Here is a 24,272-nt window from a genome sequence, read left to right on the forward strand (position 1 = left end):
GACGGACGTAAATGGCTAGATCGACTTAAAATGTCATGACCATCAAGAATATGTATACTTTATGGGGTCTCAGAGGAATATTTCGAGGTATGACAAATAGAATGACGAAATTAGTATGCCCCCATCTCTAACTCAATGAAACATATTGGAAAAAATTCAGACTTGTTAGAATTCTGCTCCACGAACTACGTCAGTTTGTCTACTCAGTTCTGATGTGGACCATCCGCCTTCATAAGAAGACAAAGACTCTTCTCGACAATTATCTTTCAGACAACTACCACTGCAGTCGGTATTACATACCAGGTAGTGATTTTTGACATAATTCGATAAATAATTCAAAAGGTTTTAAGACATAGTTTAAAAATATCGATGTGAAAAGTTCCTCTCATAACTAAATAAAGGATCTTTATAATGTATAAAGTTTACCACATGCATATCCCAAAATAACATCTGAACGTACCCGTAATACAGTAGTAAAAAAAATTTAGTACACAAATTTACCCTACCCCCCCTTTTGAGTAAAGAAAGTTTTTCTAAGGATAATGAAAAAAAAAGTAGAAAAAAGGCTATCATCACGTAGGTTGTACCGCAAATTGTCATATAAAAACCATTTAGATATACTTATAGCAGCTATTATTAGAATTTAACTATATTGTACAAATGTTTTACCCTAACTTTTTACTTTTTCTTTTTTAAGAAAGAAAATTTGCATGAATGCCATTAGAGAAGATAGAATGCACCATTTTTTGAATTTTGCTTAGCCAAATTGTTTCTAGAGAAGCACAAAGTAGCTAAACTGCAGTTTGCTTTTTTCCCTTATTATTACACTTTCACAATACAAAGACCAACTTTCTATAGTTTTTTTGCACAATTTAATTTAGTTAGCACTTTTTAGTTGGCTGCAAGAAAAAAATAAAAGTATCAACTTAATAACACTTTAATATGCTGCGTAATTTTTAAAATTTAAATGAGCAAAAGCAATTTCCGTTTCCTTTGGTTGAACTGGTGTGGATGCCATGGCGTTTTTTTATTTATCTACCATGTGTCTGTGTTTGTTTTTATTTGTCCACGATGAGTTCATAGAAAACAACAGGCATCAGTTTTCACAGCCAGTTAAAGTCTGTTACATTTTTTGTCTCTCTCTCTCTCTCGCGCGCTCTCTGTTTGTATTATTTATTTATATTCTCTAGTTGTTCATTGTAGTTTTAATTTTTCTCTTTGGTTTCCATTTGGTTTCCTTTTTTAATGAATTCATTTAGAGTGCTGTCTGTGTGCAAAATGTAAACATTTTGCCATAAAGGTGGTGCTATTGTTTTTGTTGTTGTTAAATAAATATCCCCACAGAGAAAAACTATTTTCCAGCAAAATTACACAATTGGTGAAACGCAAGTTGGCAAAAAGTATTTTATCATAGCTCTAATTAAGCTATTAGCTTTTGTTACAAAATATAAGGACAACAAAGAAATTACTAAAGTGGTCCAATGCATTTAAAAATGTCAAGTATGGTCATATTTCTTCGATAATTCGTTATTCGTGGTGGTCTAAAAAAACTTCAACCACACTGAAATGGTTCGGCGAGTGAGCTTGAATTCAACCAAGTCCACCTCCTAGTGGCATTCAAAAGGGTTTAAGATCTAAAAAACTATGCCTTGAAAGAAAGCAACAATTATTGAAAAACAAAATCAGGGTATGGCCCTACCTAATTCCTAAAGGCACACCATCAGGAGCTTGGCGAGGATCGCCAGCTCCACATTAAAATGTGGCTACAACAACAATGGATGTCGAAAAGACTAACATAGGTCACTATGCCAAATTTCAACGACTTCGGATAATCGACTCAAGACCTTAAAACGGCTGATCGCTCTATATGGCAGCTATATCCAAATATAGACTGATGGGAGCTATATTGAATACGGATTTCGTAGGGCCAAACGCAGCTCACTGTGTCACATTTCAGCGAAATCGGGTAATAAATGCGCCTTTTATAGACCCAAGACCCTAAATCGGTATATCAGTATATATGGCAGCTATATCTAAATATAGACCTATCTGAACCATATAGGGAACGGATGTCAAAAAAAGACTTACATAGGTCTTTGTTCCAAATTTCACCGAAATCGGGTAATACTTGCGCCTTTTATGGGTCCAAGACCCAAAATCGGGAGATCAGTCTATATGGCAGCTATATCCAAATATTTACTGATCGGAACCATATAAGGAACTCATGTCGAAAAGCCTAATATAGGTCACTATGCCAAATTTCAGCGAAATGGGATAATAAATGTGTCTTTTATCGACTCTTTTATCGAACTTAGATCGATATTTCGAAATATAGGTCGATGGGGGCCATATTGATCTCGGATGTTGAAGGCTCTTACACAGCGTAGTGTTCAAAATTTCAGCGAAACCGAGTAAAAAATGCTCCTTTTATGGGTCCAAGACCTTAAATCGGGATATCGGTATATATGACATATATACCCAATTTTAGACCGATCAGAATCATATAGGAAACGGATGTCTGAAAACCTAACATAGATCCTTGTGCCAAATTTCAGCGAAATTAGGCAACAAAATGGAACTTTTATGGGCCCAAGACCCTAAATCGGGAAATCAGCCCATATGGCAGCTATATCCAAATATAGACCGATCTGAAACATATAAGGCACTCATGTCGAATAGCCTAACATAGGTCACTATGCCAAAATTCAGCGAAATCGGATAATAAATACGCTTTTATGGGCTCAAGACCTTAGATCGGGAGATAGGTCCATATGGCAGCTATGTCAAAACATCAGCCGAAGGGGCCCAAATTGAACACGGGCATTGAAAGGGCTGGCACACCCTACTGTGCAACATTTCAGCGAAATCGGGTAATAAATGCTCTTTTTATGGGCCCCAAGGCTTAAATTGGGAGATCGATATATATGGCAGCTATATCCAAATATAGACCAATCTGAACCATATAGGGAACGGATTTTGGAAAGTTTAACATAGGTCCTTGTGGCAAAATTATGCGAAATCGGGTAAAAGAATGCACTTTTTATAGACCCAAGACCCTAAATCGGGAGATCAGTCTATATGGCAGCTATATCCAAATATAGCCCGATCTTGATCATGCTCAGTACGAAAGTCGAGGAGCCAAACGCAAAACATTGTGCCAAATTTCAGCGAAATCGGATTATAAATGTGACTTTAATGGTCCGAAACCCCAAAATCGGAAGATCGGTATATATGGGATCTATATCAAGATATAGTGCGATTTAAACCATCTTCGAACTTAACTTGCTTATGGACAAAAAAAGAAACTGTGCAAAGTTTTCAGCCTGTAGTGTGATTTCAACAGACAGACACACGGACGGACGAACATGGCTATACCGTCTAAGATTTATACGACGATCAAGAATATATGTACTTTATAAGGTCGGAAATGGGTATTTCGATGTGTTGTAAACGGAATAACAAAATGCATATACCCCCATCCTTCGGTAATGGGTATAATTAAGAATTGCAACCCCTATGGGCTTAAGAAGGCAAATCCAGCGATCGGCTTATATGGGAGCTATATCAGATGATTAACCGCTTTGAACCAAATTTTCCATATATAATGAGAATCATAACAGATGACCTTGTGCAAAATGTTAGTCCAATCGGACTCAAATTACGCCTTCTAAAGACAAAAGGAGGCAAATCTGATGATTGTTTTATATGGGAGCTATATAGAAAATTAGACCGATTTGGTCCATTTACAATCCCAACCGACCTACATCAAAGAGAAGTGCTTGCGTAAAATTTGAAGAAGTTAGCTTTACTCATTCGAAAGTTAGCATGCTTTTGGACAGACAGATTATACTTTGGTGGAAGATTGTGCGAAATATTTACACTATATTCGTAGTTTATTCTCAAGTCCTTTCACTTGTACTGAAGACTTTTGTCCTACCAGTTTTCGAATACAACAGACGATTGTAGAGGGGACGAAAACATTTTTATATATACCTTTAACAAGACCGATACACTGACAACTTTCACCCAAGTTTCTTACTGCGCCATGCTTAACTATTAATACGTAGTAGGTCGTCCCCCCCTTTCCTCACTTCTATAAAATAAAAGACTCAGCTAAGATTACATTCACAAATCAAAAGCTTATTCAGAAAATTAACCTCTTCTGCGTAAGCAACTAAATCAACAGAACAGATATTAAAATTCAAATAAAACAAAAATGTGACAACCAAAATCATCCCTGAAACTTACTCCACACATACTCTTCTCACAAGAGAACATAAACAAAAATAGCAATTGTTATATTTTGATTGTTAACCACAAACAAAAGAAAGAATAAGAACAAATGCTACACAAAACTCTTGGAGGGAAGAAATGTTGTAGTATATTGCTTTGAATTTTACCCCTATTCAAAGCAAGGTCACTAACAACTTTTGTTTTCGTTATGACTCTTATTGAAATGATGGAGAAAACGTATTAGCTCTATAAGGACAACCTTACTCACACGATATGTACGTGATGGCATCTCCAGGTGTTGCTTGTCCTTGAATACAAGGAGCTATATCGAAATATGTTTTGATTTGGACCAAATACTAATAAGTACAAATCATTGTTCAATTGTGTATAACACAATGTATTGGACTTTTTAGTAGCTATATCTAAAAATAAACCAAACTGAACCATATACGACAGGGATGTCGAAAACCCTAACATAAGTCACGGTGTTAAATTTCATTGAAAACGGATTATAAATGTACCTTTTATGGGGCCAAGACCTCAAATTGCGATATTGGTCTATATGGCAGCTATATCCAAATCTGGACCGATTTGGGACAAGTAGCAGAAACATGTCGAAGAGCCTAACACAACTCACTGTTCCAAATTTCGGCGACATCGGACAATAAATGCGCCTCTTATGGGCCCAAAACCTTAAATCGAGAGATCGGTCTATATGGCAGCAATATGCAAATCTTGATCGATCTAGCAAATTGCAGAAATATGTCGAGGGGCTTAACTTAACTCACTGTCCCAAATTTCGTCGAAATCGGACAATAAATTCGCCTTTTATGGGCCCAAAACCTTAAATCGAGAGATCGGTCTCTATTGCAGCTATGTACAAATCTTAATCGATCTAGGCCAAATTGCAGAAATACGTCGAGGGGCTTAACTGAACTAACTGTCCCAAATTTCGGTGACATCGAACAATAAATGCGCCTTTTATGGGGCCTAAACCTTCAATCATGAGATCGGTCTATATGGCAGCTATATGCAAATCTTGATGGGCCCAAAACCTTAAATCGAGAGATCGGTCTCTATTGCAGCTATGTACATGTGTATGTGCTATGTATATGCTATATCAAGTTATAGTCCGATATAGCCCATCTTCGAACTTAACCTGATTTGGACAAATCTTTGCAAAGTTTCAGCTCAATATCTCTATTTTTAAAGACTGTATCATGATTTCAACAGACAGACGGACGGACATGCCTAGATCATCTTAGATTTTTACGCCGATCAAGAATATATATACTTTATAGGATCGGAAATGGATATTTCGATGTGTTGCAAACGGAATGACAAAATGAATATACCCCCATCCTTCGGTGGTGGGTATTATAATTTCCAATGTTATGTTTAAATATTAGCTTATCTTTAATATTTCAATTAGTTAATCAATGATAAATGATATTGAGCTCTATATAAGTCCACCGTGGCATTAAGCATGTCCGAGTAGAAAGCATAACACCTATGTTCGAGTCCCAGCGAGAACATCAGAAAATTTATCAGCGGTAGAATTTTCTGTGTTATTCAGCAATGAAAAACTTATCTGCAAAGAGATTATCGGCCAGTGGGCACTCTAATAGGAAAGTCCATCCTTTAAAGATGTGGAGCAAAAATTTCAAATTTCCCCCGAACATTACACATATGAACAATATGAGTGTTGTCGCATTCAAGTTTAAGATCTATAATAAGGGATAAGGGACCTCCTTTCATAGCCGCCGGGGCGACAACTCTTAGAAGAAATTTGTATATGGCTTTATACCTCCCAAATGTAGACAGCATTTTGAGAAGAAAACCACCGATGTAAATTTTGTTGATGTTCTTGCCAGGATTTGAACCCTGGCGTTCAGCTTCATTGACGGACATCTCTAATCATTAAACTGAAACTTGCATCACATAGCACCCATTGATATGGAATATGCTGCTTAATGAAATGTTCGTGGTCAAATTTACAAAAAAAAACAAAATTTACTCTCCTAAATGTATTGCAAATGGAATGGCAACCACTCTGTAGTTAAAAAAAAAAAACAAATCCCTTAAAATGTCTTTAGTGCTCTAACTTAAATTCTCCCCTCGCTAGTGTCTTTGCAAAGAAGAATTGGTCCAAAGCATTTTTACAAAGAAATTGTTTTATGGTGATTACAAAAACAAAAGAGGGTTAAGCCAAGTTTTCATCCCCCTTGTATCATTACTTCTCGTTTCAATTCCCCAAAATCGTTCACGCTAATTGATATGCCCGTGTAAGCTAATAAAATAATATGGCCATTAAGAGAAGAAATCTTTATGAACTCAATCATCAACCTCACCATTGAAATAAATGAGCCTTAAGGGGGAAGCTCTTTATTTTTACATGGCATACCTATTTATATACAGAAAAAAAAATATCACAAAAATGTTTTCAATTAAGAAGTTAATTGAATCAATCATGTCTCAATTGAAACCGGATTTTTTCAATTAATAATGTGATTGATATTTAGGCAATTTTCAATTAAAAAATTAATTTATTCAATAATTTTTTTAATTGAATCTAAACTTTTTTTCAATTACGATCGTGATTGAAATTTTCAATTAAAAAATTGATACCATCACTTTGTTAATTCAATCTGAAAAAATTGTATCGGAAACTTTTTAGACCCAACAGCACTGCCCGTTTGATCCATTCATTGATCCAATTAAAAAAATAATTGGATATTTCGGAAATTTCAATCATTTTTTAATTGGATCAATTAAAAAAATAATTGAATATTTCAAAAATTTCAATAATTTTTTTAGTTGGATCAATTATAAAATTTATTGGAAATGTCAAAATTTTTCAAACATTTTTTTAATTGAAAATGCATAAAATTATTTTACATGATTTTTTTCAATCGCCTTTTTCAAAACTTTTGATTGATATTATCATTTTTGTGATTGAGGCAGTTTCAATAAAAAATTAATTGAATCAATTGATTTCGTAATTGAAACCGATTTTTATTTTTTTCTGTGTACTTACATATCCATGCATAGGAACATATGTATAATCCCTGCAAACATTTTCGATCGCCAAATAATCTTAAGCGAATCTTCCAGCTGAAGGTTATCATCGCGGACAAGCTCGTCTAAGATTCGTAGACGATTGCCCCCTCGTGAGGACTTGTGCCCTCAAGAAGACTCTTCTGGAGGAGTATTCCGCAAATCTTCCATCTTCCGTCTCGGAAAATCATAGAATCGCGCAAGAATCGTGTGCACGGGTAACAAATTAATGTTTTAAAAGATTTATAAAATAAACTTCTATAAGAGTTGCACAACACTCGTCTTTTAGAATATTGATTAAATATTGTTTTAAAAGAGTTGGGCGTTATTCGCTTGGAAAATCTAAAAATTTATATCAAGATAACGTAACAACTACGAATAACTTAAAAAAATATTTGTATTACTAGTCCAATTCGTCATACTAAGTGCTAATTGTTACGGAAGCCAAGTAAGAATTTTGTTTGGTGTTGTGTAAGTTGTCCACTCAAAACAGCGAATAATACAATACAATACATGTGCTTAACGCACCGGGCACGAAAAAGAAAACAATCGCGAAAAGCTAGCTCAAGCGATTTATAAAAAATTCTCCTGGCACGGAATAGCTGTAAGCACCACAAAGGCTGGAACATTGAGCTCCAATTTGTGTGGTGTTCATTGAGAAGCTTAGCTACGAGCTACCTGGCGCATCCACAGGTTGCCGATTAGTGAAATGCTCCATAAGGAGTAGCTAAAACCGCAGTCGCGGACAATCAGCAGTATCGAACGCAGAATCTCAGTGAGAGCCCGGGCGACACCGGCTCTTGCACAAATATTGAGTGCCTATAATGCTCGATATGACTAGGCGAGTAATTGGCGCCTTTAAATAACCAATGGCCACACTGTTCCCGCGGCGATTGGTCATTTGGACCGGAACGAAGTTGCTCACTTACAGGAGCTTGACGACGATCACCACCTCCACATGAAAATGTGGCTACAACAACAACATAAACAATTTTTCTGGACAATTATTAAGCAATTATGAGATAATCGTTACCAAGAGTTCCTTAAACTTTCGCACGTGCAATGGATTGTCCCATAATATCCTAGAAGTGTGTTTCGCTACTCATACTGAAGAAAAATTGCGTATAAATTTTCCCGAAGATGGTCTTAATCTTCGAGGGTTCGAACGCTCTTCCAAAATTATGAGAAATGTTTGTAGGGATATTAACTTTCATGTCTTGACTAATTATATGTTGCTCTCCTTGATAATATAATAAAAGTGTGCAATTATTTGTATCATTATTTGTATTAAATGCTGCTTCGTACATGCGTACGGTTATATGGAGAGTAAAAGGAAAATGTTCCTATGATAAAAGTACTGTTTCGATTTCATTTTTGTTCCCATTATGGCCACCTCTATTATGGCAGCACTGCCACCCAATGTCCTTGTGCAATTTGAGTTGTTTTTGGTTATGGTAATGCAAACCAATTACGTTTCATTACAGCGAGTGATGTATGTACATTTGGGTGGGGTAATAAGTATGGAACAAAAAACACTTTGATTTGATTTCAACCAAAACTACTAAAAATTTTAAGATCTAAAATAAACCGAAAACTAAATGTTCATGTAAAATCATTGTTTTCATTGGCAAAATTTCTTTGAATTTTTCTTAGGGCCGGTTTCTCGTAGAAAAAATAAAGTTCATTATAATTAACCGGTATATTTATCCTGTTAAAAATTATGAGTTTCTTGTAAACTCTTACGGTAATAGTATGGTAGATAGTATATCCGCCTATGACGCTGAACGTCGGGGTTCGAATCCTGGCGAGACCATCAGAAAAAATTCAGCCGTGGTTACCCCTCCCAATTCTAGCGGAATTTGTGAGGTTCTATGCCATGTAAGTGAAGGCGAAAAATATTTGGAAATTTTTCTAAATAAGAGGTTGCAAATATGGAAACATTTTTCCTCATCAGAAGCTACCTACTCTCCTGTAATTTTTATTGGGAAATAACGCGAGTACCCCTAATATTACGAAGCAATCGGTAAACAAAAACATCTGATTGTATATGATCATCTGTTTCAATTTATCGGCACCCATCTGCCGGTTAAGGTTTATCGATAGGATAAGACATAATCAAGTATTTACAAAAATTAATTCCGATAACAAGAAGAATATCAATACGATAAAAGTGTAACCGGAGAATGAGAAACCGTCTCTTAGATTGTTAGAGACAAAATTTGGCCCCCCCTAATGTTCATATGTACTCGTATAGCAAGAATGTATGGCATGATGGCATGATTGTTGTCCCATCAGTTGTACAGGAAGATTATATGATTAGGAAATTTCCGTGAAAACTGACATTGATGGACAGTCGTCCTTTAGTTTTGTGACGTTTGTTTAATAGGTACGCTCTAAAAATATACTGAAAAAGTTTAATAGCATGATTTATATATCCACTACGGATATTTAAATCCCTCGAGGCTTTTAATGGTTTCAACATATATAACACAACCACTATTAAATATGTTTAAGACAGACTTAATGCCAAAGTAAAAGATCATCAACTGGGCAAGTACAACGAAGTGCCGGATAAATATTCACCGCAGGCTTATGTTATGTATAGAAATCATATTCATATGTATGGTTTGTGTAAATAGCAACAAATTTCGTATTTTGGAGTTTTTTTGGTAACCATCACTATGGTTCAGGATTCAGTAGAAAAATGTTGTTCCCAAAAATACTTTTTACGGTGAGCTTGATAAAATTCTGTCAATTGAAGAGAACTGTTGTAGAAAATTATCGATTGTTGGTAAATGGATTAGCGTTGGCAAACTATCGACAATCGCAATATTCGATAGTTGTTATAATAAATATCGATACTATCGTTAATTTCCCATCACCTATATTTCAAATGAAAATGTGAAGTAAAAATCATGAGATCGACTATATAGAATCAATATCAATGCACAGACCAAATAAAACCCAGGTTAATAATGTCATGAGAGAAATCATTGTACAATATGTTAGCCTAATCGTATGAAAATTGCGCCCTCTATAGGCGCAATGTATATTAAAGGATACATTCAGTGTCGGATTGCCTTTTATTGTAAAATTTTTCAAAAATTTTTACTTTTGCGATAGTATCCATCGGAAAAATATCAATCGATTTTTAGTCACAAAATTAAACATCGATATTTAGCTAGCTCTAGAATGGATACATTACGTAAACCCATTGACAATATATAAGCCTGACCGCCGCCGTAGCCGAATATCCGTGGCGGCAGGATAATTCTCTATATTTGGTGGGATTATGGTAGAACAAAACATTACTATGAGCATAAATGTCGAGGGTCGGTCTAAGCACCCCAGGAAGAGTTAAAAAACCTGATTTAAACCGTTTCTTAAAAATTTGATAAAAATAAATTTTTTTCGAATATTCGACTAAAAAATGCTCTATATAAAATCGATTTGAAACCAATTTTCCTTAAAAATTCAATTCAAAGCAAGCTTTCTATGAAAAATTGATTAAAATTTAATTTCTTTAAAAATTGATTAAAATTAAATTTCTTTGAAAAATCTATTAACATCAAATTCTCCATAAAAAATGTTTTCTAAGAAAAATCGGTAACAATGGTATTTTCTATGAAAATTCGATTAACCAAATATTCTTTGTAAAAACTAATAAAAACAAAGTTTTATGAAAATTCAACTAAAAATTTCCATGAATTCGATTAGCTTCAAATTTTCTATAAAAATTCGATTAGCACCAAATTTTCTATAAAAATTCGATTACCACCAAATTTTCTATGAAAATTCGAATAACATCAAATTCTCTATGAAAATTCGATTAACACCAAATTCTCTATGAAAATTCGATTAATATCAAATTCTCTATGAAAATTCAATTAACATCAAATTTTCTATGAAAATTCGATTAAAATAAAATTTTCTATGAAAATTCGATTAACATCAAATATTCTATGAAAATTCGATTAACATCAAATTTTCTATGAAAATTCGATTAAAATAAAATTTTCTATGAAAATTCGATTAACATCAAATATTCTATGAAAATTCGATTAACATCAAATATTCTATGAAAATTCGATTAACATCAAATTTTCTATGAAAATTCGATTAACATCAAATTTTCTATGAAAATTCGATTAACATCAAATTTTCTATAAAAATTCGATTAACATCAAATTTTCTATGAAAATTCGATTAACATCAAATTTTCTTGATTAAAACCAAATTTTCTATCAAAATTTTATTAAAATCAAATTTTCTTGAAAATTCGAGTAAAATCAAATTTTGATTATACAACATACAAACCACCTTAGGACGTGTATCTATCTCACATTTGATGCGTTTATAACAGAGTGGGCAAATAAAACAATCGACATCACTCTTTTTGCCTATAATAGCATTAATTTATAAATGATTGCAAACTTTTTTTTTGCTTGATTTCCTAGAACTCACTTTGCTTTTATCCTTTGTATGTCTTTCCTCCTTGCATTCCTCAAAACAACGATTTGGCTATTCTTAAAAAAAAGAAATTCAACTACAACAATGAACCAAATCGAAAGCCAAACTGAGGTTACAGTTATGTTTTATGTATGCTATTCAGACATATGGAACCTTTACACATAACGATTAAACTTTGAAACGACTGCATAAATTTGTGAGTGATAGAAGGCTTCGGAAGGCCGTAAACCGACTTAAATTTTTTGATATTTTAACAGTTTTTTTGACTTGTTCTGTTTTTTGTGACATTTTCAAATCCCTATTTGACAATCACAATGTTCAAATTCGTCTATGCACATTCTGTTTTTGCCAAGTGATAGAATAAATTTTAATAGTTTATCCAGGATTGGCTTATATGTTCCCCTAATATTACTCAACATTTATTAATCCTTGCGTGTAAAGGCTCCATTATGTTACAAAAAAAGAAAAAACAAAATCAACAAGCTTGTAAAAAATACAAAAAAATGTAAAAAAAACTTGTTTACTAAATGTTAGCTATTTTTTGTAATAACAACTTTTCCCATAAAGCGAAAAATTAACAATGCCCTAACAAGGATCTTATAGTAATACTAAAATATTTTCACAATTTTATAGGAATGCAAAATCTGTCAATTTCCTGTTCTCTTGTGTGTCTAATAATACTGGGCAGCGCGGCATTAGTAGGAGCCTTTGGAGTATGTCAGAGACAAATAAGTGCAATTTTAATAACGGGAGTTATGTATTTATTAGCAGGTGAGTAGATAAATAAATACAATGTAACATACCAGCTATGGAGGCCACCGTAGCGCAGAGGTTAGCACGTCCGCCTATGACGCTTAACGCCTGGGTTCGAACCCTGGCGAGACCATCAGAAAAAAGAAACATTTTTCAGCGGTGGTTTCCTTCCTAATGCTGGCAACCTTTGCGAGGTACTATGCTATGTAAAACTTCTCTCCAAAGAGGTGTCGCACTGCGGCACGCCGTTCGAACTCGGCTATAAAAATGGAGGCTCCTTATCATTGAGCTTTAACTTGAATCCGACTACACTCATTGATATGTGAGAAGTTTGCCGCTGTTCGTTAGTGGAATGTTCATGGGAAAAATTTGCAATTTGCATCATACCAGCATGTTCTTACAATTAGTGATGGTAAACATCAGCATGCTGTTGCTTTGTATATCTCTAATATTTTTGCCCAAAACTTGACATTGAGAACATTAACAAATCGACTGTTTTCAATAATCAATCTAACGACGAATGAATCCATGTTTATTCAAGATTCACAAATTTTCCCAAATTTTCTATTTTTCAGCTTTGTTTGCTCTATTCACTTTAATGATCATACACTTTAAGCGCCAGCAAGGCAGACCCATGCTGGATAGTGATTATGATGGCACTGTCGACGGCATAGTGGCTCGACCTGGTGGCCCTGCCATAATGGCGAAGAACCTATTGGGAGCACGAGTATTTCTCACCTCATGGAGTCTGGACTTGGGCTGGGGAGGAGTGGTTCTGTGCGCCATAACCTCAGTTCTATGGATATTACTGTCAAAGATAATGCGTTATAACCCTTTCTCAACCTTAATGATCTGAAATTGCAAATACCATTTGCTCACCACAACTCAGTGCCAGCACAAGGGCCACCATTCTGCATGTTTATTATCCAACAGCATGATGCAGAAACAAGAACTCTTCTACAAAAGTTTAAAGCGAAAAAAATGTGAACATTCGAAATGCGTTTCATGAATGCAAGTTTTTGAGTACCTTGAGATTTATTTGAGAAAACAAAAAGAAACAAATACTACTAAAAACAACAACAAATGGGAATTATATTAAGCTTTTCATGAAGGAAAACGACGACAAACAACCAACAAGAACAACATCCACTATATATAAAGAAAATTGTAGTGTTTAAGAGAATAAAAACATACTTGTGTAGAGGAATTTACAAATATAAACAAAAACTTATAAATTGAAAGTTTTGTTTAAAAGTATAAAGCGGCAACAACAAACCCTGTACTAAGAAACATAAGTAGCCTGATATGCTAGAAACCAAAATACCACATACATACATATATATTTGTAAAAAAAAACAAACACTTGAAAAACAATAGGCAAGACTCAATTCTTCTTTAGCTGCAAAAAAAAAACAAAAAAACAAACATTCTAAAGCATTGTTAAATATAAAACACAACCAAAGAAAACAGATTAAAAAAACCCAAATCCTATGCATCAATTATGTCTTAAAAAAAACAATTTAGTAAAACTAGATTCTAAACAATAATAAAAAGAACCAATTTGCTTATTTATTACTTTTTGATATATACTTTTTAAATTTCAGATAACAAACACACGTTTTTTAATGTTAATTATAAACAACAATTAAAAATAAATTCAAATATGTCCTGCTCACGAAAAAATTTTAAAAACTTAAAAATTTTATATGAAAATTAGAATGATGACATTTTACAACCTCATATCCCTGCATCATATTTGGATGAGTTTTTATTTAAGATTTAAGATTCGATAAAAAACACCTCACGCACAAAATGATTTCAAAAATTTAATTTCGAAGTGGTTTGTGGGTGACCTTTTTTTAATACTTTAATGTAATTTTAGTGTTTAACAATGTTTAACTCAAAAGTTAATTCATACGTACAACAGGAAATTATTTTTGAGAAACAACAAGTAAAAGCGTGCTAAGTTCGGCCGGGCCGAATCTTGGCAACCCACCACCATGGATTCTACTAAAATATGGGAGCTATATTTGGTTATAGACCGAATTAGAACATACTTGGCGAAGTTCCTGAGAGTCACAACAGAACACTTTTTAAAAAATTTCAGACAAATCGGATAAAAATAGCGACTTGTAAGAGCTCAAGAAATCAGATCGGGAGATTGGTTTATATGGGAACGACATCATGTTCTTGACCGATTTGGACCGTACTTTACACAGTTGTAGGAAGTCATAGTAGAACAACACATGCAAATTTCAGCCAAATCGGATGAAAATTGGGACTTACAGGGGCTCAAGAAGTCAAATCGAGAGATCGGTTTATATGGGAGCTACATTAGGTTCTTACCACGGAGGCCACTGCAGCACAGAGGTTGGCATGTCCGCCTATGACGCTGAACGCCTGGGTTCGATTCCTGGCGAGACCATCAGAAAATTTTTCAGCGGTGATTTTCCACTCCTAATGCTGGCAACATTTGTGAGGTAATGTCATGTAAAACTTCTTTCCAAAGAGGTGTCGCACTGCGACACGCCGTTCGGACTCGGCTATAAGAAGGAGGACCCTTATCATTGAACTTAAAACTTGTATCGGACAGCACTCAGTGATTTGTGCGAAGTTTGTCCCGGTTCTTTAGCGAAATGTTCATGGGTAAAACTTGTAGTTTGCATTATTAGGTTCTCGACCGATTTGTACCGTACTTAGCACAATTGTTGAAAGTCATAAAAGAATATTTTGTGCAAAATTTCAGCTAAATCGTACAATAATTGTGGCTTCCAGGGGCTCAGAAGTCAAATCGCAAGATTGATTTATATGGGAGCTATATCCAAATTTGAACCGATGTGGTCAAGCGGCTAGCTTTACGCGTTCGAACGCTATGGTGATTTCGACAGACGGACGGACGGACGAACGGACATGACTAGTTCGACACAGAATGTCGAGACGATCAAGAATATACATATACTTTATGGGGTCCTTCATCAACATTTCGAGGTGTTACAAACAGAATGACTAGATTAGTATACCCCCAATCCCATGGCAGGCGGTTGTATGTACCGGATTGACCCGATGAATTCCTACATTGGCAAGGGCTGCCGCCTCAGTGTACCACACACTGCTACAACAACAACAACAACAACAACAACAACAACATTAGTATACCCCATCCTATGGTGGTGGGTATAAAAAGTCATCACCCTAATGAAATTAAGATTAACCACATTTTTTATTAAAATCAAATATTCTAAACCAAATTCGATAAAAATCATATTTTCATTACAGACCAAATAAATAAAATTTTCTCAAAAAACAACAATTGGATTTAAAATACTCGAGTATAAACAAAATTTATATTACAAATTCGATTATAAGAAAGCTTCAATAAAACGATTTTCTGTGATGTGATGATTTCATCAAATTTGGTATGCAAAACAATTTTTCAATGAAAATTCGACTAACATCAAATTTTCTATGAAATTTCAATAACCATCTATGAAATTTCGATAACCATCTATGAAAATTCGATACACATCAATTATTTTCTGAAATTTCAATAACATTAAATTTTCTATAAAAAATCGACTAACCAATTTTCTTTAAAAATTCGATTACCATTAAATTTTTTATGAAAATTCGATTACCATTAAATTTTTTATGAAAATTCGATTAACATCAAATTTTCCATAAAAATTCGATTAACATCAAATCTTTTATGAAAAATCGATTACCATCAATATTCCTTTCAATATTCGATTGCCATCAAATTTTCTATAAAAAATCGATTAACATCGAATTTTCTATGAAAATTCGATTAACATCAAATTTTCTATGAAAATTCGATTACCATCAAATTTTCTATGAAAATTCGATTACCATCAAATTTTCTATGAAAATTCGATTAGCATCAAATTTTCTATAAAAATTCGATTAGTATCAAATTTTCTATGAAAATTCGATTAGCATCAAATTTTCTGTGAAAATTCAATTAACATCAAACTTTCTATGAAAATTCGATTACCATAAAAATTTCTATGAAAATTCGATTACCATCAAATTTTCTAAAATAAATTCGATTAACATCAAATTTTCTATGAAAATTCGATTAACATCAAATTTTCTATGAAAATTCGATTAACATCAAATTTTCTATGAAAATTCGATTAACATCAAATTTTCTATGAAAATTCGATTATAAGAAAGCTTCAATAAAATTTTCTATGAAAATTCGATTAACATCAAATTTTCTATGAAAATTCGATTAACATCAAATTTTCTATGAAAATTCGATTAACATCAAATTTTCTATAAAAATTCGATTGCCATCAAATTTCTATGAAAATTCGATTACCATCAAATTTTCTATGAAAATTCGATTACCATCAAATTTTCAATGAAAATTCGATTACCATCAAATTTTCAATGAAAATTCGATTACCATCAAATTTTCTATAAAAATTCGATTAACATCAAATTTTTTATGAAAATTCGATTACCATCAAATTTTCTATAAAAATTCGATTACCATCAATGAATTACCATTCTATGAAAATTCGATTAACATCAAATTTTCTATAAAAATTCGATTAACATCAAATTTTCTTGAAAATTCGATTAGCATCAAATTTTCTATACAAAATCGATTAACATTTCATTTTCAATGAAAAATCGATTATCATCAAAATTTCTATGAAAAATCGAATAACATCTAATTTTCTTAGATTTTTAAACTTTTAAAAACACTTTTTTATGGCAATTTTAAGGAAATTTTGATTTTAAGTAAGCCTTTGTTTGAACAGAACATATTTGAATATCTCTTTAAAACATAATTTGTCTATCAATTGGAAACAAACTACAAATTGCCTTGTACATTTTATTAAACCCTCCTGTGAACAAAATTGGAAATTTACTGTTTTTAAGTTTAGTTTAATTCAAAACTATTTTCATAAACTTATACACAAACACTTTTGCCTTTTTATAAAATCTACATTGTATTTAAAAAAAAACACCATTGTCAAAATCTAAAAGTTTTGTGTTTTGCTTAAAGCTCTTTCAAAGAAATGTTCAAAAATACTTTTATGTTCATTATAATATGATATATAAACAAGGAATAAACCCCACACATACACGAATCAAATGGCCTTCATTGAAAAAAAGAAAAAAAACAAATTGTTTAAGACACATAAATTATATTTTTTACACGTTCACCCCGTTTATAGGAATCAAAACGAGAACAAAGTTTGAAATGAACCTAACTATGAACAGATGCAACTGTTTGTATGTTTCAAGAAACCAAACAAGTTAGTAAAACAACAAGGTATACTTTTCTAAGTAACAATGAACTAATAACAGTTTACATACAATTAACAGAACAGAACGGTAACATTCCAATGTTTAAGTTTACAAGTTTTTCTTTTTGGATTCTCACCAACATGTGTGTATTAACCAATAGCATTGAAACCAGATTTCTATACTTCATTTCCTATTAACAACCTATCCCTTGAATAGTGTCATATAGTAGTACACCCCGTCATCGCTCTTTCATTGTACTAAATATTTTTTAAACCCCACAAATAATTGTTTTAAACTAAAAATAACCAAAATTATATTGAATTATTATATGAAATGCAATGCTTTTATTGCTTTTAAATAACACACAAAAACAGAAATTTATACATCATACATGGACAAAATATGGGTTTAAAAAGGCCATACAATGAACAAAACTAAACAAAATGTATTTTTATGTAAACGCTTTGCCTTAAGAGAATTAAACCAAAATATAATATAAAATATTAATTTAAAATATCTATTGAATAAAAAAGTGGAATTTATTTCATTTAATTAAAAGCTAAAAATCTTAAAAAAATAAGTGTTTTCATATGATCATATGGTTTGTATAAAGGGAAAACATTTGAAATATTGTTTAGATGAAGAATTTCTAAATAAGAACAAGTAAAAGCGTTCGGCCAGGCCGAATCTTGTATATCCTCCACCATGGATCGCGTTTATCGAGTTCTTTGCGCGGTATCTCTTTTTAGGCTCACAAAGAATAATAAATAAGAAATGATATGCTATTGGAACTATATCAAGTTATAGTCCGATTCGGACCATAAATGCATTGAATGTTGGAGACCACAGTAGAAGCCAGTAGGGGCTCAAGAAGCAAAATCGTTAGATCGATTTATATGGGAGCTGTATTAAGCTATAGATCAATTCAGACCATATTTGACACGCATGTTGAAGGTCATGGGAGAAGCCATTGTACACAATTTCTGCCAAATCGGATTAGAATTTTGCCCTCTAGAGGCTCAAGAAGTCAATATCCCAGATCGGTTTATATGACAGCTATATTAGGTTATGTTGCGATTTGCGCCATATTTAAGACTCTTGTTGGAAATCATAACAAAGCATCTCATGCAAAATTTCAGCCAAATCGGATGAGAACTACGCCCTCTAGCGGCTCAAGAACTCAAGATCCAAGATCGGTTTATATGGCAGCTATACCAGGTTATGAATCGATTTCTATTTTACAATCCCATGGCAGCCGGTTATATGTACCGGATTGTCCCGATGAATTCCTTCATCGGCAAGAGCTGCCGCCTCAGTGTACCACACACTGCTACTACAACAACATGAATCGATTTCAACCATACATAGCACAGTTGTTGGAAGTGATATTAAAATACCACGTGCAAAATTACAACCAAATCGGATAAAATTTGCGCCCTCTAACTGCTGAAGAAGTCAACAAGCCAAAGTTCCGCGATTTTTCAATAGCAGAACTCGAACAGAAGGCGGAATCAATCTGACATAAAATATATGAAGTCAAGTGTTTAGTGGTCATGCTATTACCTTAAACTACCTATCATGACAATGAGGGTTTTACAAATAGATAAAGAACCTTACTTTGGAGGTCACCGTAGCGCAGAGGTTAGCATGTCCGCCTATGACGCTGAACGCCTGGGTTCGGATCCTGGCGAGACCATCAATAAAAATTTTCAGCAGTTGTTTTCCCCTCCTAATTCTGACAACATTTGTGAGGTACTATGCCATGTAAAAACTTCTCTCCATAGAGGTGTCGCACTGCGGCTCGCCGTTCGGACTCGGCTATGAAAAGGAGGCCCCATATCATTGAGCTTAAACTTGAATCGGACTGCACTCATTGATATGTGAGAAGTTTGCCCCTGTTCCTTAGTGGAATGTTCATGGGCAAAATTTGCAGTTTTTGTACGAACCTTACTTTGAAATATGGATTTAACTTTCGTAGAGCTTTATCCCAAAGGGCACAAATGGGCATATAGCCTTATTATGACAATATGGGGCTCAGATTCAAGGTATTTGAGAATAGAGGAATTTCACATCGAAATTTTGGGCCAAAAATCTCAAGGGCCTCCAAACCTGCTTGAAAGGGCACGTTGTCGATTTTACAAAATCTGGGTTGAAATAAAAATTTCTGGTTTATACACTAAGTTGACATATAAGCCAATAATGGCAATTTGATGTTCAAACAAAGAAAAAGGCGTTAAGTTCGGCCGGGCCGAACTTTGGATACCCATCACCTCGGATATATAAGTAAACCACCTTTCGTCATAATCCTGTGAAAAATGCATATGTTATCGCATAATATCGAAATATGGTACGATTTGGACCAAAATCGCCAAGGACATTGAGTGGTCTAATAAGTACAAGTCATTGTTCAAATTTGTAGAACATATTGGACTTTTTGGTAGCTTTATCCAAATAGAGACCGATCCGAACCATATATTCGACACGGATGTCGATGTCGATGTCAGCGAAATCGGATTATAAATGCCCCTTTTATGAAGCCAAGACTTTAAATCGAGAGATCGGTCTATAATGCAGCTAAATCCAAATCTGAACCGATCTAGGCTAAATTGTTCCAAATTTCGAAGAAATTGGATAATAAATGCGTCTTTTAGGGTCCCCAATATCTTAAAACGAGAGATCGGTCTATACGGCAGGCAGGAACGTAGCCAGGGGGCCCCCATTACGATTGACCCTCTATTCCGTTGTCAGATTTTGATGAAACTTGCGTAATTGGCTGACTTAGTGATTGACTGATGAACGCCCAGCCCAAACGGCTAAAGCTAGAGTTATCAAATTTGGCGCGAATGTGGGCCTTGGTTTGTAGGCGCGCGATAAAACAAGGTTTTGTGTTGTTCGTACGTTTAGGTACTAAAAATTACGAAATTGTGACTCTTTACCCAGCGCGAACGGATGGGGCTAGCAATAAGATTTTGTGCTCTAATTTAAGAACGTCTCGAAAAAATAAAATTTGGTGACAAAAATTTCCCAAAATAGTACCGGAAGTAGGAAAAATGGTACGTTTAGTACAGCATTTGGTATTTTTTGGTAGCTTGTTTGTTAATTGAGCTAGATCTCTGAATTTTGGAATTAAGGTATACTATGGCGACCTAAACTGGTATGCCAAAAGACTTTTTCCACATTTAAAAACAAAAAAGTACTAAAAAAGGTTGGAAATAGGTGAACTTTGAATAGGGCGAACCGTTAGCGCTAGAACCTGGAAATTATATATATTTGAAGTCAATATATACCCATGAGACCTAGAAGTGTGTTGTACACTGAGGCGGCAGCCCTGAAGGACTCAATTGGTCCAATCCGGTATGTACAACCTGCTGTCGCAGGAACATGATCCGCGCAGCTTAGGCATTCAGTATTTAAGCAAAATTCGGAGCCGCCCAGCTTCACACCGAGACTCTTCACTCGATACCGATGATTGTACGCGACTGCATTTGCAGCAACTCCGTATGGAGCACCCTACTATTTACAAACTGTGGACGCGCCCGGTATCCCGTAGCTAAGCGTCTCGTGACAACAATGAACACCACACAAATTAAAGCTCAATGTTACAGCCGTGGATATAACCTGATATAGCTACCATATAAACCCATCGCCCGATTTGGCTTCTTGAGAACCTGGAGGGTGCAATTCTTTTGAACGATTTTTACATGATGAAGTTGTAAAATATGTGCTACGTTATGAACCCTCCTAACATTGAGAAGTCTTTGGCCCTAAATGTTCCTTTGATGTTGATGAATTTGGAGCAGTCTTATACATGTACGTACATTTATATGGTGACAGTGATGATGAAAACACATATTCGAATTAATATCAAAACGTGTTTCATACGCAAATTCACATAGAGATGTTTATACACAAATGTACCTATATGTACATATGTATATTTCCCACAAAAACAAAAATAATGGAAAGCCGTTTTGGCTGTGTTGTTTCATATGTAAGTATGTATGTATGTACATTGAAAAATCCAAAATGCACAAATAAGTTCAATGACATCAACCATTTGACTGTGCTGCAAAACCAATCAACGCACCAAAATTCAAACGAACAGAACAGTACAACAAAATGATATCCCTTTGTGTAAAAAATATTTTCAAATATTTTACAAAATCAATTACACATCTGGGAACAAAACTATTAACTCGTAAGCAACAGTTTTTATATAGTGTTTGGTAACCCTAGTTTGTCTGCTCAACAAACTTGTGCAGCATCTGCAAAAAAAGGCGCAAAAAACTACTCGGTGCAAACATTCCGGCTGTATGCAACTCTATTTTCGGCTAACAATTACATTACATACTTTGGGAATAATGCATATAGTATAAAAATCGAGAAACAAAACAACCATTTATAGAATCCACAAGGAAGTTATGAAATACTTGTCTCAAGACCGCACGCAAATTCAGTCTACAAAAGGTTCATTCAACTTGAATAAAAAAAAAGACTTGGCCGACGTCTGTTGGAGTCATCAGAATACCTTTACTTGTACGAAAATGCATTGCTTTGGTTAGGGAAAATTTCGCCGATATTCTTAGACTTACCTGGAGACGACGTTTCTCGTTTTGTAGCTATTAAAATTAAATTAATAAGTTAATCTGCGAAAGTACGAAAAATTGCACGCTTTAACTGTTTCACAAGATAATTGATGGTTTACGAATGAACGTTGTTGAGGAGCCAAATTAGGGATCCCAAAGTCGACTAATCGATTAATCGATTTTTTGTGTAAAAACGTCGAAGTCGACTTTTACTGTTTAAAACAGTCGAATAATCGACTTTGAAGTTGAAAAAAATCGAAAAAGCCTAATCGCCTTTTTAGACGGCACATCCTGATCGTGTGTTGATTACAGCTTTACTGCCTGGTACTATGTTCGTTTTTCACCGTTGGAAACTAATTTTTTCACGATTACTTTTTTGAAACACTGCATATATAACAATGATAAAATTAAAATTTTACCATAAGTAATCATGGCGAAACAAATAAAGGTGGTCTCATTCGTACTACATACACAAATCATATGGGGCAATCCGCCATCTTACCATCAAGCTAAACGACGTTTTCCCAACACACACAAACACAATTACGTGCGTGTGTGTATACGTGTACGTTAATGAGAACAAAAAAAAAGATAACAATTAAGGGAATCCAAACAAAAATCTGACATCTTAATACCGTCAACCGTCACAGTAAAATTGCCATAAGGGCAATAACAACCAGGACGGTAAGGTCACAAACAGTCTTGTAGTGTAAGAAGGAGATTAACGCCTTCTCTGAGGCAAAATCCGCATCGTTTGGGTGCCGGGCCATAACGGAGTAAGGGGAAATAAAAGGGCAGGCGATTTGGCGGTGAAGACCGGAGAACTGCCGCCAATAAACTTGGTTAACTCGAAGCCTTTCGGGTCGACGCAGTCCGAGTTAAGGGAGTGGGCGACGAATGCGCATGCAACATTGTGGAACAGCGAAACGGTCGGTAGAACGGTGAAAATCCAATGGGGGCATCCAAATCGTGAGAAGACGAGAATATTACTAAAAGGAAGCAAGAAGGAGGTCAGTATAGCTGTTGGTATCATAGCGGGACACATAGGACTACGAACATGTGTAGGGCATGCGGGGAAGATGATGAGACGTTGGAGCATTTCCTTTGTCATTGCCTGGCTTTCGCGTCCAATAGATACCTGTACTTATGTAGGTGGAGACACAATATCACACATGAACCAACTTAGGGGAGTAGCATTTAAAACAATCAAGAATTTTGTAAGTAGCACGGAATTCCTAACTTGAAATTTTCTTTTTAGAGGTTACTTTATATTGTAGTTTTTGGAGCGCACAACAAGCCGATTACTGGCTTAGGTGTATGTCCATAGTGGCATGGGGCGGATTAATATCTGCACCCTCTTTTCAACCTAACCTAACCAAACCTAATACCGTTAAACCTGGCCGGCTGTTAGCAGTTGTACGCGTGAGACCACCTTATTAAATCGGCCTTGATAAGTAATGACGTAATGTCCTACTGAATGAAATCTGCAAGTTTTTAGCTTTAAAATCCATTATATAAAAAAGTAATCGGCGAAAAATATAGAGAAAAGTGAATACAGTACCAGCCTATTGCCAAAAACAGTACATCGATTTTTCTTTTCTTTGAATTTATTTGACGCAACAACATATTTGCCCATGAACATTCCACTAAGAAACAGGGGCAAACTTCTCACATATCAATGAGTGCAGTCCGATTCAAATTTAAGCTCAATGATAAGGGGCCTCCTTTATATCGCCGAGTCCGAAAGGTATGCCGCAGTGCGACACCTCTTCGGAGTGAAGTTTTACTTTATTTGGCAAAGATCGTGTTTTTCCAGGATTCACCAATAGAACGTTAGGTCACATGAAAAAACATAAAGTGGATAGGCCCCCCAAATCATTAAGGATGTCA

At 34.6% G+C, this 24,272-nt stretch overlaps 2 protein-coding genes across 13 annotated transcripts in view; one reads left to right on the forward strand and one right to left on the reverse strand.

Moving 5' to 3' along the window:
• LOC106081007 (mucin-5AC) overlaps positions 1-15,915 on the forward strand; it is a 146,839-nt gene extending 130,924 nt beyond the window's left edge. For 9 of the 12 annotated variants that reach the window (XM_059361354.1, XM_013242669.2, XM_059361356.1 and 6 more), the window contains 2 exons: positions 12,394-12,531; positions 13,089-15,913. In XM_059361354.1, coding sequence (XP_059217337.1) covers positions 12,394-12,531; positions 13,089-13,369 — 419 coding nt within the window. In that variant the 3' untranslated portion in view covers positions 13,370-15,913. Of the gene's footprint in view, positions 1-11,828; positions 11,957-12,393; positions 12,532-13,088 lie in introns of those variants that run through there. The other 3 variants (XM_013242679.2, XM_059361358.1, XM_059361357.1) reach the window with 3 other exon arrangements.
• The window catches only part of LOC106095473 (protein NASP homolog), a 27,626-nt gene extending 5,089 nt beyond the window's left edge, over positions 1-22,537 (reverse strand). The window contains exon 1 of the mRNA XM_059361359.1: positions 22,389-22,537. The gene's annotated coding sequence lies outside the window, so the exon portion shown is untranslated. The remainder of the gene's footprint in view (positions 1-22,388) is intronic.
• Positions 22,538-24,272: the final 1,735 nt, after the last annotated feature.

This window comes from Stomoxys calcitrans, chromosome 2 (genome assembly GCF_963082655.1).
Source record: "Stomoxys calcitrans chromosome 2, idStoCalc2.1, whole genome shotgun sequence".
Classification (NCBI taxonomy): Eukaryota; Metazoa; Arthropoda; class Insecta; order Diptera; family Muscidae; genus Stomoxys; species Stomoxys calcitrans.